General features: G+C 36.5%; 1 protein-coding gene across 4 annotated transcripts in view; it reads left to right on the forward strand.

Moving 5' to 3' along the window:
• Nucleotides 1-986: 986 nt before the first annotated feature.
• phldb2b (pleckstrin homology-like domain, family B, member 2b) overlaps nt 987-13,864 on the forward strand; it is a 75,388-nt gene continuing 62,510 nt past the window's right edge. For all 4 annotated transcript variants that reach the window (XM_056450334.1, XM_056450336.1, XM_056450337.1 and 1 more), the window contains exons 1-2: nt 987-1,224; nt 13,749-13,817. In XM_056450334.1, the coding sequence (XP_056306309.1) occupies nt 1,201-1,224; nt 13,749-13,817 (93 nt within the window). In that variant the 5' untranslated portion in view covers nt 987-1,200. The remainder of the gene's footprint in view (nt 1,225-13,748; nt 13,818-13,864) is intronic.

The following is a 13,864-nucleotide window of genomic DNA, read 5'->3' on the forward strand; positions in this document are numbered from 1 at the left end:
AACTTGTTGGATTTTAAAGTATTCTGTTGGTTTGAGATCTCTTCATTTATTGGGTTTTATTATGGGATCAAATTGCTTCGTTTACTCAAATGGATTAAGTTCACAGTACTCATCAGGATTAGTTTTTGATCTTGAATGGATTGTTGCAATCGGTTTCCTCAAATGGTTTGAGTTACCTTAACTTTGAGGGTTTTAGACAGTGTAATCTTTATGCAAGGGTCAGAAATAAAAAGAGATCAATACAAGCATCAAAACTACAGTTTAATTCATTTTCCCCATACATTAGTGTGTCCTGTTTAATTGTATATATATATTTGTCTGAGCAATAATAAGGATTTTTTTTACAATCATTTACAGAAACTACCAATAAAATGTCATTCATTAACATTAGTTTACAAAACAAAAACAAACGAACGTTTTAGGTTTATTTGATGACATATTAAATAATTTAAATTACAAAAATTCAAATATGGAGTCACCACAGCGGAATGAAACGCAACTTTAGCCAGTAGATGCCTTTTCAGCTGCAACCTATTACTGGGAAACACCAATACACTCCCAAACACATACAATTTAGCTTACCCAATTCATCTATACCCAGCCGAGGCTCGAATCAGCGACCTTCTTGCTGGGAGGCGAGAGCACTACCAACTGCGCCACCGTGCTACCCCAAACAACAATAATGCAGCCCCAAAATACTAATTAAATCATTAAAAATGTGTACGCTACTATCCGTCAGTCCACTTACAGTACTCATTTCTCAGCAAGAAGCTTTATAATAACATTGTGACAATCAATAACGACAAAAAGTGCATTTATATTAAGAATACTCTATAGATAATGTGTCACCTTTTAAGTTGCTGCTTTGGTGAATGTCTTGACCTGTGCGCATCAAACTGTCAGTGCTAGTTGAAGTGCACGCGCCGCGGTCTTCCGTACGCATGCGCAGATCACCACACGTTCTGGTTCCAGCTGTTGCGCATTCCACAGCACAGCGGAGCCGCCGCTGGCCAAGAGCGACAGCAGTCAGGACAGCGCCTTTAAAGTCACCAAAGAGCCACTGCTGGACATGTTTAATCACTCTGGGATCTAATTATTTGGATCATATTGTTTCGCTAGTTTCATTTTTGAGCAGAGTATATTTGGAGAAGAGCGCAACGCATCTTCAGTAAGTGTGTGTGTTTGGAGCAGCCATACGAGATGACAGACGTCGTTTCAGCAATGGTGAGAGTTTACTTTTTTCCCTGTTTTAGTCATTTGATTAATCTGCAAATATAAACCCTGAAGTAAACATTTAATCAATCCTATTTTCAAATTAAGCTGATGGAGTCCCCGTGAGTCTTAAATTGGGGAAAACAAATTTCTTGAAAAACTGGAAGATGGAGTTATTTCTTTAATTATATATTCTGTATATATGTTACTAACTTTATTATATATGTGTGATGTATATATTATCATGATAATGAAGTGTGATGGTAATGAATTCTTCTGATTGTTGCGGATCGGTAATGACACCTATATATATATATATATATATATATATATATATATATATATATATATATATATATATATATATATATATATATATATATATAGCGAATGTAAAAAACGTCTCTCTGCTGTCCCAGCTGTTGATTTATTTATTTTTTTATCTAGTTTCATTTCCATCACAGCAAATGTGAACTTTTATATTTATAAAACTTAACTGAGTGCTTGGTGTAATGATACTGCAGAATTAAATTTGAATTACAGTCAATAACTGTAAATATAAATACCAAATAAATTGAAAATATGATCTTTTTTTTTTAGTGTCCCTAACTGAACAACCACTCAATACCTGTTTGCTTATATAGCGGATAAAAAAACTGATAAATTGGACTGCTAGTGTTTATTTATTTTGCAGCTGCAGTCACCTTAACAGGCCCAAAATGAAAATTTGCTGTTCATTTACTCATTCTCAGGCCATCCTGGCTGTAGGAGACAGTTTTTCTCCACATTTAGAAAATTTTAATAAAAACTAGGTCTTTGGTGATTCATAAAATGCAAGCCAATGGCTACCAGCAATTTGTGGTGGCTAAAAGACATATATAGACAAAACAAAAGTAATACCTATGAGTCGATACATTGAGGTTTTATATAGAATTTATTTTTTTAATGTTTGAGAGAACTCTGACTTTAATCTGTGACCGACTCTTGGTTCTAGATGTGTTTTGTCTACTGAATTCATCACTGGCACTGACACATGACTCATGACTGAGAGATAGGCATCATACAGTAAACATCCAACATCATAGACAATGAAATAGCCCACATTTGAAATAACCTGCAGGTTATGAACTTGTGACATGACTGCAGATTGCATTGTCTCTAAAAAGACTCATCAATCAAACTCAACTGAAAAAAGTGGCACATCTACAGTGCAAAAACAACATTAGAGCCCTCAAACCAGATGTTATGGTTGTAAAACACCGTCTTTTACACTCAGCACACAATTGCTCTGAGTAACATGCATAAGAGCAGCAATTATTTCATGAGTCAGTGCGAGAGGATGAAAAGAAATAAACACAGACGGAGAGAGATGCTACAAGTGATCCAGACACTGTAGTTGTGAAAACATTGAACTTTGCACAATTTGGCTGAGGTGTGTTAATCTGCAATCCAGCTGACTCAAAGAGCTTTCTGTGATAAACAGGTGTGAAATCATTGTTGATTACTGTGCAGATGCCACAGAGACAGTAATCACATGTGCTGAGTGATGATTCTTTTAATAAATATACCCCCTGTGGCTAGCAAAATGTGTATGAAGTCTGGCTGAATTTAACAAACATCTGCCTGAAGTCATACTCTTGGTTTCAACAGAGAGCTTTCAAAGCCACAAAACTCTTAAAGTACATTCCAGTGAACAGCTCTTTTAATGATCTTGAACAGCATTTTATTGACATAAAGAACATTTTCCTACTTTTTGCATTGGAAATTATTTATGGATGTTAAAGGATCTTAAAACCATTGATGCAAAAGACTAAACTTTATGTTTACCCTTTGGTGGTCTTCTCACAAAAAAAGTGATATTTGAAACTTTTTTAAATGGCACTGCATGAAATGATGTGACTTTTATGGCAATTGTTAGTTTGGGTATGATTTAAAAAGACTAAATGGTCTTTGATCATCTCTAGACAATTGTAAAAAATATATATCGAATGCAAATTTATATGCTTATTCTCAATCTGCTGTAACTACCAAGGATCACAAGTGTGATTCCTAAGTGATAGAAATATATATATACTGTTGTTTGAATTATAATTATATACTTACCGGCCACTATATTAGGTACACCTTACTATTGATTACATGTCACATTATCTTGCTGTAAGTAGTCATCAGAAGATAAATACACTGTGGTCATAAAGAGATGAACATGGTCAGCAACAATACTCAGGTAGGCTGTGGCATTGACACGATGTTCAATTGGTAGTATTGGGCCCAAAGTGTGCCAAGAAAATATCCCCTACACCATTATACCACCAGCCTAAACCGTTGATGCAAGGCAGGAAGTATCCATGTTTTCATGTTGTTGACGCCAAATTCTGACCCTACCATCTGAATGTTGCAGCAGAAATCGAGACTCATCAGACCAGGCAACGTTTTTCCAATCTTCTATTGTCCAATTTTGGTGAGACTGTGCAAATTGTAGCCTCAGTTTCCTGATATTAGCTGACAGGAGTGGCATCTTGGGTGGTCTTCTGCTGCTGTAGCCCATCTGCCTCAAGGTTGGACGTGTTGTGCATTCAGAGATGCTCTTCTGCATACCTCTGTTATAACGAGTGGTTATTTGAGTTACTGTCTGGCCATTCTCCTCTGACCTCTGGCATCAACAAGGCATTTGCATCCACAGAACTGCCACTCACTGGATATTTTCTCTTTTTTGGACCATTCTCTGTAAACCCTAGAGAAAATCCCAGTAGATCAGCAGTTTTTGAAATACTCAGACCAGCCTGTCTGTCACCAACAACCATGCCATGTTCAAAGTCACTTAAATCACCTTTCTTCCCTATTCCGATGCTCAGTTTGAACTTTCGCAGATGGTTTTGGCCATGCCTACATGCCTAAATGCATTGAGTTGCTACCATGTAATTGGCTGATTAGAAATTTGCGTTAACAAGCAGTTAGACAGGTGTACCTAATAAAGTGGCCGGTGAGTTTATATACTATTATTTAGAATTATTAACAAAGAAAAATGTATTAATAAATGAATAAAAATATTAATAAACAGCCTACTGAATTATAGGCAGAATGCAGATGGATATAGTGAGTGTTATTGTAATGTCAACATTTTAGAAAATAAACAAAAACAAGACAATCATACAAAGTTGAAAGTCAGAGAACAACATCGATTTGTACTCTAGCAGGGTATACTGATCTTTTAGAGTGGCTTGACTATTAAAAAGACAGTAAAGTGTCCTCAAAAGAAATCTCTGGTTTAGAGGAATACTGTTAAAATTATATTACGTAAGGTTTTGCAGCCTAACGTGGATTTCCTTTCGGTTCTTATTCCTGCAGCTGTAACAACATTCCACTTTTTCATTTGTTCACTTCGGAATTTGGGGCTAATCGTTTGAGCGGTCTTAATATGTTTTTTCAGATCATTTAAAAAAGCATGCATTTTAATGGTGCAGGCAAATTATGTATTCAATCCGTCAAGTTGTTAATTGAAAAAGAAAACATCCGCGAGTCATGTTCGCCGTCCTGCCACAAAAAGTTCCAAATTGCTATCGTAATTACGGTCTTTATAGCTAACTATTGTTGTTTTTAAACATAACGCCACCGACATCGCCCTCCTCGTGCAACATAATGATTTTCAGTGGCCTCATATATGGAAGCAGAGAAAACCCAGAACAGAGAGTGGTTTGTCTACCTAAAAGATCTTGCATCATTGAGTGTCCACGCCATCTTAAATGAGCTGCATGCCATGAAGGGGATCCCATATTAAGCTGAGGTCCAGGCACAATGAGATCATTGTCACATGTGACAGACAGGACTAAATAAGCAGCGCTGCTTTGCCACCTTTGAGAGATCTGATGAGCTTTCTATGCTGACATTGTTTAGGAGGCAAGTGTGTGGCCTTTAATAAAATGATGCTAAATCCTAATAAAACGTAAGCTTGACATGACATCTGTTTAATATATGATACGATACATTTAGAGGAGACACAAAGCCTGCATTCATGTCATTTCTTGGATATAAGACTATGTTCAGAATGGATATAAAAATCTCTTCAATTGTTCTCTCTGAAATTTGGATACTCATCAAAGCAAATGATCATATTTTGCAGTTCAGTGAGTCAGATGTTGATCCAGCCAATGCTCTAATTACTTCAGTTCAGTGAAGGATCGTCAGGTGTAATCTAAAAATGCGTTTTGAACTATTCAATAAGAGAACCGGCTCATAAGAGTCTTGTTTTTCAAGACTACACTGAAAGCAATGTGTTCTCAACATTGATTCATTCATGAATTAGACCACAGTTTACATTTGTTGCACCTAAAATAATTCATAACGGTCACATATTCACAATTTAGACTAAATGATTCACTTTAGCTCCGGTTTCCCCCACAGTCTAAAGACATGTGCTATAGGTGAATTGGGTAACCAAAATTGCCAGTAGTATGTGAGTGTATGGGTAAATGCGAGAGTATTTGGGTGTTTCCCAGTAATGAGTTGCGTCTGGAAGGGCATCTATTGCGAAAAGCATATGCGGGAATAGCACCTGCTTCGAATGTTACTCGATTGAATGGGTACTATCAGCTGATAGATATGGGCCAGTATGGGCCTTCTAGTAGGATCAGAAGGATGTTATCATCCATCCACATGGTTAATCAGCTTTAGTAATAGAGAAGACTCCAAATCCAGATCTGTTTCCATTAACCACGTGGATGGACGATAACAGCCTTCTTAGCCTACTAGTAATGTAATGTAATTTAATGTGTCTATCTATTGTTATTTTAGACGTTAATAAAATACAATTAATGGCAAATTTAATAAATAATATAAATAATTCTATTAATCACGTGGATGGATGATAACAGCCTTCTGAGCCTACTAGTCATGTAATGTAATGTGTCTATTTATATAGCGAATTTATTGTGTATGGCCATACACCCAAAGTGCTTCACAATCATGGGGGGGGGGACGGTGCAGGATCTCCATACACCACCACCAGTGTGCAGCATCCACTTGGATGATGCGATGGCAGCCAAAGGTTAAAAAGGCACCAGTGCGCTCGGGGGAGTGGAGAGACAGTGGAGAGCCAATTCGTTGGATGGGGATATTTGGGAGGCCATGATGGTTAAAGGCTGAGAGGGAATTTGACCAGGACACCGGGTTTGGCGCAGAAGGCCCCTACTAGCCCATATCTATCAGGGACCACTGATAATGCCCATTCATTCGAGTGATAACATTCAAATTGGCTGGAAAAAGTTGGTGGTTCATTCCGCTGTGGCGACCCCTTTATCATATTTATCATTATTATATTTATAATAAGGGACTAAACTGAAGGAAAATGAATGATTCACTCTAAAAGACCTATATCAGACTACACTGATCACACTATACATTTTAACTGCCATTGATGCTTCCATGAAGAGCCTTCTACACCTGTAGAAACTTCTATTCCTGAAAATGAATGGGAAATGTCCTTTTAGATAATTCAAGTTTTTCACACTACGAAGAAAATTTAAAAGAGAAACTGTAGGTCTTAAGTGGCATAACTGGGAATTGATAATAAAAGGAACAGATGTTAACAATGAATCTTTTTTTCATTGGTTTTTTCAATAGTTTTAAGCTAGATTCCCATTCTGGTCACAGCTCGTATATATAGGGCAGAAAGATGAACCCAGCCATCACAACCAAGATCAGCCCACGCCAAACGCATTTGGAAATGACCTGGAAAGCGAGCGTGTTTCTGCCAGTGATCGTGATATATCTGATGGGGGAAAGGAATGAAAACAGGGGAAGGCTGACAGACCGTTTCCCTTTTTAAATCTCCCACCCGTCTGCCGAAATGCTAACCTTGTTTGTGGCCGTCACCACCCGTCCTGCAGCTCTAGTGAGACTTTGAAATGTGCGATGCTTCTTTGATCGTCCCATGTGTGCTACAGCTGAGTTTTCAGGAATGTCCTCCCACATCGTGTCTTGCGCAAAAGCACAAAGTCTCAAAAAGCCTTTTGTGTCAAATTCTGGCCTTGCTCGCTCCATCATAGATTTGATGTCTCAATATTCTTCTGTGTGTGTGTGTGCGCGTGTGTGTGTGTGTGTGTATTTCTGCCGTTTAATCTCTCATCCTGTCTCAGTGGCTCATAAAATTAATGTTGTTTTCAAATTAACACTCGCCCCCCTCTTCCTTCCCCCTTTTGATTTCTTTCCGGCGTGTAAAAAACCTGCAGTCTTTATGAACAATCTGGCTTGTTTGTCAGCTGCCTAAACATGCCTGAACATTACCTGGATCAAGAGGTCTTGATGATTAAAGCCATAGTCAGGGTCACCGAACAAAGATCTTCCAGCGTGTAAATAGCAAACCTGCCCTTATCGCTTCACAGTCGCCCACATCTGTAATCCTACGAGCTGATTGGACGGAGAGGTGCTAGAGAGGAATGTAGCTGGTATTTTGATCCTGGGGTGACATACCTAAGCCATTCTCCTAAGCAAAATACTGGGACATTCCTGCAGGAACAGGCCTGTCTACCTGTCAAGAAAACAGGGCAAAGAGAGTTGAGGAGGGGGTTTATGGTTCATGTGCAGTTGTTGTTGAACTATAAAGTAGGTCATGTAAAAGTCAAGTGCCCTCTTGGGAACTTAAAGGGTGTTAAAAGTCTCATAGAACTTCCAGTTGACCATGCGGTTTAAAAAAAAAGGAAATTAACCTCAGTGAAAAGAGATTATTTCATGTTTACTTTAAATCAGGTGAGGCTATGGTATAAATAAGATTATCTAAATAAGCTTATCTACTTATATAACATGTAATATAACAGAATGTAATCTAACAGCAGCTCATTACCTGTTTATGTACCAATCATTTATATGAAAATCCAATATAATATAGTGTTTTAAACTCTATTAAAATGCCAATAAAAGTCAGTCACTCTGTTAAACTGTAGAGTTAATTTTTTAGAGGAGAGTGCAAGGTCATATAATTCATTACAAAAAAATACTGAAAATACCTGTAAATAAAGAGCTATGGACAATTTCTGCACTGTAAAACCCAATAAGTTAAGGTAACTCAAACCATTTGAGGTTCAAACAATTTAAGTTCAAAAACTAATCCTAATGAGTACTGGGAACTTAATCCATTTGAGGACACGAAACAATCTGAGCACAGAAAAACCCAATGAATGAAAATAACTCAAACCAATTGAGTATTGTAAAACCCACCAAGTTAAGGCAACTCAATCCGTTTGAGGAAATCGATTGCTACAAACAGTTTAAGATCAAAAACTAATCCTAATGAGTACTGTGAACTTAATCCATTTGAGTACACGAAACAATTTGAGCACAGAAAAACCCAATAAATGAAGAAAACTCAAACCAATTGAGTATTGTGAAGCCCACCAAGTTAAGGCAACTCAAACCGTTTGAGGAAACCGATTTCTACAAACCATTTAAATAAAAAAAATCCTAAAGAGTACTGTGTACTTAATCCATTTGAGTAAATGAAGCAAATTGTGCAAAGAAAAACCCTTTAAATTAAGATAACTCAAACCAATCAAGTACTGTAAAACCCAGTAAGTTAAGGCAACTCAAACCATTTGAGGAAACCGATTGCTACAAACCATTTGAGTTATATAACTAATCTATATGAGTACTGTGAACTTACTCCATTTAAGTTGATATAATGAGTTAATTAGTTAGTAGCAGGTGTACATTATTAATGCTTAATCAACACTTAATTACTTTATTTACTCAATAACTTCAACACTGAGTTCAAAACTCTTTTTACATGAGTAGAATTAACTTACAGTAAATTTTGTTTAAACTACACTCATTTCATTTGAGTTGACGGTTGGGTTTTATGGCTTGTTAAAATTCACGGTTATATTAAAGTTAATGAACATATTTTTTACAGTGTATGCTGCCGTTCAAAGATTTGGGGTCAAACACATAATTGCATAAAAATGTAATAAATTAATCTAAGTGAGTAAGATTTCTATTTCAAATAAATGCTGTGTTGATTTGTACTTTTAACTGGCGGTCTGTGTACAATTTAAAACGACTGTGTGTTTGTTGAGAAAAGGAGTCCTTCAAAAATATTTGTAAATTTTAAAGACTCTTTCAACAGTATAAGCATGCCTAAAAAATGTTTGACATTTTTCCCATTCCTTCAGTGTTTGGTTATTAGATATTTGCTTAATTTTATTATTACAAATGTAAATGTTTGTTTTACCACATGCCTTTATTAGGCAGTACTAAATGAAGAAAAAAAACATTTTGGTTTCACTTTATTTTATAGCTGCCTTTTAAACATTTTGTTATCCAAGATATGCAAACTATCAACTAACTCTCATTGCAGTATTAGTAGATAGTTAAGGGTTGTGAATAAGCTTAATAGAATAAGCTGACGTGCAAAAATCATTATAGTCACTATAATGTCATCAATAAAACAACTCCTAGTTGGGATGTAGTTGCAAAGACACTACCTGACAAAAGTCTTGTCGTCGATCCCAGTTGTAAGAGCAACAAATAATAACTTGACTTTTAGTTGATATTTTGGAAAAGTGGCAGAAGGTAGATTTTTCCGATGAATCATCTGTTGAACTGCATCCCAGTCATCACAAATACTGCAGAAAACCTATTGGAACCCACATGAATCAGTCAAGTTTGGTGAAGGAAAAATCATGATTACATTCAGTATGGGGGCGTGCGAGAGATCGGCAGAGTGGTTGGCAACATCAACAGCCTGAGGTATCAAGACATTTGTGCTGCCCATTACATTACAAACCACAGGAGAGGGCAAATTCTTCAGTAGGATAGCGCTCCTTCTCATACTTCAGCCTCCACATCAAAGTTCCTGAAAGCAAAGAGGGTCAAGGTGCTCCAGGATTGGCCAGTCCAGTCACCAGAAATGAACATTTTAGAGCATGTCTGGGGTAAGATGAAGGAGGAGGCATTGAAGATAATTCCAAAGAATCTTGATGAACTCTGGCAGTCCTGCAAGAACGCTTTCTTTGTCATTCCAGATGACTTTATTTTTATTAATAAGTTAAGTTATTGGAGTCATTGCACAGATGTATGGATGCAGTTGTTCAAGCTCATGGGAGTCATACTCAATATTAATTCTTTTTCCACTGCACCATGACTTTATATTCTATACTGTACATTTATTTCTGTTTAGTGACAAGACTTTTGTCTAAGCAATGTCAGACCTTACTGTCCTAATTAAATCATTAAAAATCAAGGCAAGATCATATTTTATTTGGGTAAAATAAGCATAATCTAGAGGCCTTTGCCTTTCATATAAGCCACGTCCGAGACCAAATGATCAACTAGAAGTCAAGTTATTATTTATTGTTCCTAAAACCTGAATAGGCGACAAGACTTTTCTCAGGAAGTGTATATAGTCAACATGATGTCTTAAGGGGGCTACATTTGTGACTGTTTAAAAAAATTTTAAGTGGTCAAAATTACAAACAGGACTTTATTGTTAACATGTTACCAGTATGATGAACAGTAGTATAGAAGTGTGGCTGTGGGTGCTCTGATTGGACCCTGACGTGTGGATTGGAAATGAGGGTGTTTGAACAGCAGTGACCTCATTCAGGAAGTCAGTTTTGTATCTGAGGAAACAGGAACAGCGTGAGGCAGTAATGGTCAGAAGTTCCTCTCAGGCCGAGCGGGAATGAGGATGGCGAGAATGAATTAAAAAACAATTAAATGTATAATTGCCATTGCATAATATATAAAAATATATTTTTCATCATTTTAAAGATAGCGGAAATTGGCTCACATTGTGACTTCATACAATAATGTAAATATACCATAATAAAACTTGCTCCAGAAATGGTTCAGAAAACTACTGTGTAATAACTATACTATAACTTAAACTACCCCTGAAACTAACGACCTCAACCCCCTATATAGGTCCATTATATACTTTTTAAAATAAGTACATACATGTGCTGTACAATAAAATGTGATCGAAAACCATTTGTTTTAAGCTGGCATCTAAAACCATTTGGTTAGAGGTTTAGCCTACCTGGTTGAAATTAATACATTAATTGTGCCTAAATATGTGTTTGTATGTGAGTTAAAGACTATTTGAATTAAGTTAAACTGACAAGTGATTAATATAAACATTCATTTGTATACTGAACTGATTCTTAAATTCTTGTTCTAAATATGTCCGACAAAAAATATCATAAATAAACAATTATTAATTATTTTTGTCTGTGCCATTTGTTGATGAGGGGGAAAATAAATAAACAGTACATACACTGGGAAAAGAACTAAATTACACATTGTTTTGATGCCTAAAACCCTCATTTGGTGTTCAGAGTCTTCATGTGCATGTGTTTGTGGGTGAGTGAGGTTAGCTTAAACGTCTGGGCCCCTTTGTATGCTAACTCTAGGGTGGCAAGAGCCATTTCTCACTACATCTCCACTGGCATGGTATGCCAAACACTCCCAATGACTCGTGGGAAATAGTAGGCATGGAACATTCCTGCCTTTTCCTCCCACTCTCTGTTGTTTTTTGTCCCCTGTGGACTGGTTTTCACACACATTGTGACCTGTGTAACATGTAAAGCTGGATTAGAGACTGCGAGTGTGTTCACTCTGATGTTTATGGCCCTCAGGGGCTGTTTGTGAGGGTCTCTGAACTACTATCTTGTTACTGGTGTGCCATTAAACATAATAGCTTTTGCCTTATCTGGATTCAGTCAGTGGTGTTCAAACTAGAACTGACAGAGAGCCAGCAAGTGTTTGCTGATGTGGGCTGAAGTGTGTTTTTGTAAACATCATACTGAAGTGAGTGGACAATGCAGTTGATTAGGGTCATTTTAAGGGGTTAGTTAATCATTTACTTACCTTCATACCTCTCCAACTTCTATTCCATGGGGGGAAAATGAATTGTGATGAATGTTCATGCTGCTCTTCTCCATAAAATAGAAGTTTAAGGCTGCCAGAAATTGCTGCGATGGTTGCTACATGAAATACAGTAAGAATTTGGCATTAGTTGATTAGACAGTTGATTAGGCATTAGTTGATTAGACATTTCTTTCTTTCTTTGTTTCGTTCTTTCTTTCTCGTTCCCTTTCCACCATGCAAACTTATGTTTATATTTGAGGTGCAAATCAGATTTAGTTATTCCAAAAGTAAAACTAGATGTTTAAGCCTTCTCTGAAAGCTTTAGAACTAAATCTGCATAGAAAACCTTTATTTTAAATAGTTTTATGATCAAATAAATGCCCCTATGATAAGCATAAGAATACAAATTCATTTTCGCCCTTATTTGGAACCGTATACTTATTACAAATTGTCACGATTGCTAAAACACAATTTCTGAACCCTTGCTCCATTTTCTTACACCATTAAACACCAAACCTTATCTTCAAGCAAGCACTATTTACAAAACCTCTGACTTCTCTTGCAAAATGAAACTTTTGATTCAAAACAGTTTTACCTGTGTTCAAAATCAAGCACTGCTCTCAAACAATAAGTAATCAAAATGACATACACTATCAAGCAGTAAACAATACAACACAAAACAGAAAACACATGGTTCAAAACATATAGTTCTCAGGGAAAAGAACTTTTTAAATCTCAATGTTTAAGGCAATACAATATTAAAAGGGACAAAAAGGTAGAAACGTGATCAATTTGCTTCTCGTCTTTGTGCTGAGTCAGGCCAGAACACTTAATCGACATCACAATACTGTCTCTTCTAAAGCAACGGGGAAGGAAACCTCTTGTGTGCCGTATACAGCCCTGACATTATTCTCACCTATATATCACCCCATGCTAAATCCATGACTTGTGGCAGATTTACTCTGGTCTAGGGTTCTCTATCATACACTTTCCATAAAACTACTCTATCGGATTCAGTACATGCGAGTAGGGAGGTACAAGTTCATAAACTGCCCATTGCAGTGTATTTTTTTTCTAATCATGCTTAGACGCTCTTCTTCCCACCTTCAACAACCTGTTGACTTATGGGTTGTGTCACATCATTTGAAAAATGTGACATCAATTTTGAGTGGTTGTGTTTAATTAATGACATATTTTCTCTGTTTGTATTTGATTGTTGCTACTTGTGTTTACCAGAATGACATGTGCATTAGAGTGCTGAATGTGTTTTGAAAATGTGTTTAGAGTTTTGCTGAAAAGTCTAGATCTGCACATTGTTTTACCATGTGAAATGGTTTAATATATTGACAACAGACTGCACAATTAGCTAAATGAGGTCAGAGAACTTAGTTCAGCCAAAGGGTTTTAGTGTTTTAGCAATTGAGAAAAACTGTAATTATCTATTCATTTATTTATGATTATATTATTTATTTATACTTTTTTTGGACAATGTCTGCACACTTTTTGGATGACAAAACCATGAACATAACTTAACATATTTCTACTCCACCTAAAACAAAAACAATTCTAACGTGGGAGTAAAGTCTGTAAATCTCTTGACAATTATATTCGAAATTATACAACAAGTATGTGTACATTTAAACATATGAGCTCTTTGTTCTCCTTGTGTGGTACAGGATACAGAGGCAAACTGTCCTGCAAGTATCCTCCAACCCGAGTCAGACCAGAGCTTCAATTCTCCTAGAGTAAGCAGCCCATATTTGAGCCCTTTATTTTGACTCAGGAACTTCTA

The sequence above is a fragment of the Danio aesculapii genome, chromosome 24 (genome assembly GCF_903798145.1).
Source record: "Danio aesculapii chromosome 24, fDanAes4.1, whole genome shotgun sequence".
In the NCBI taxonomy this organism is placed as follows: Eukaryota; Metazoa; Chordata; class Actinopteri; order Cypriniformes; family Danionidae; genus Danio; species Danio aesculapii.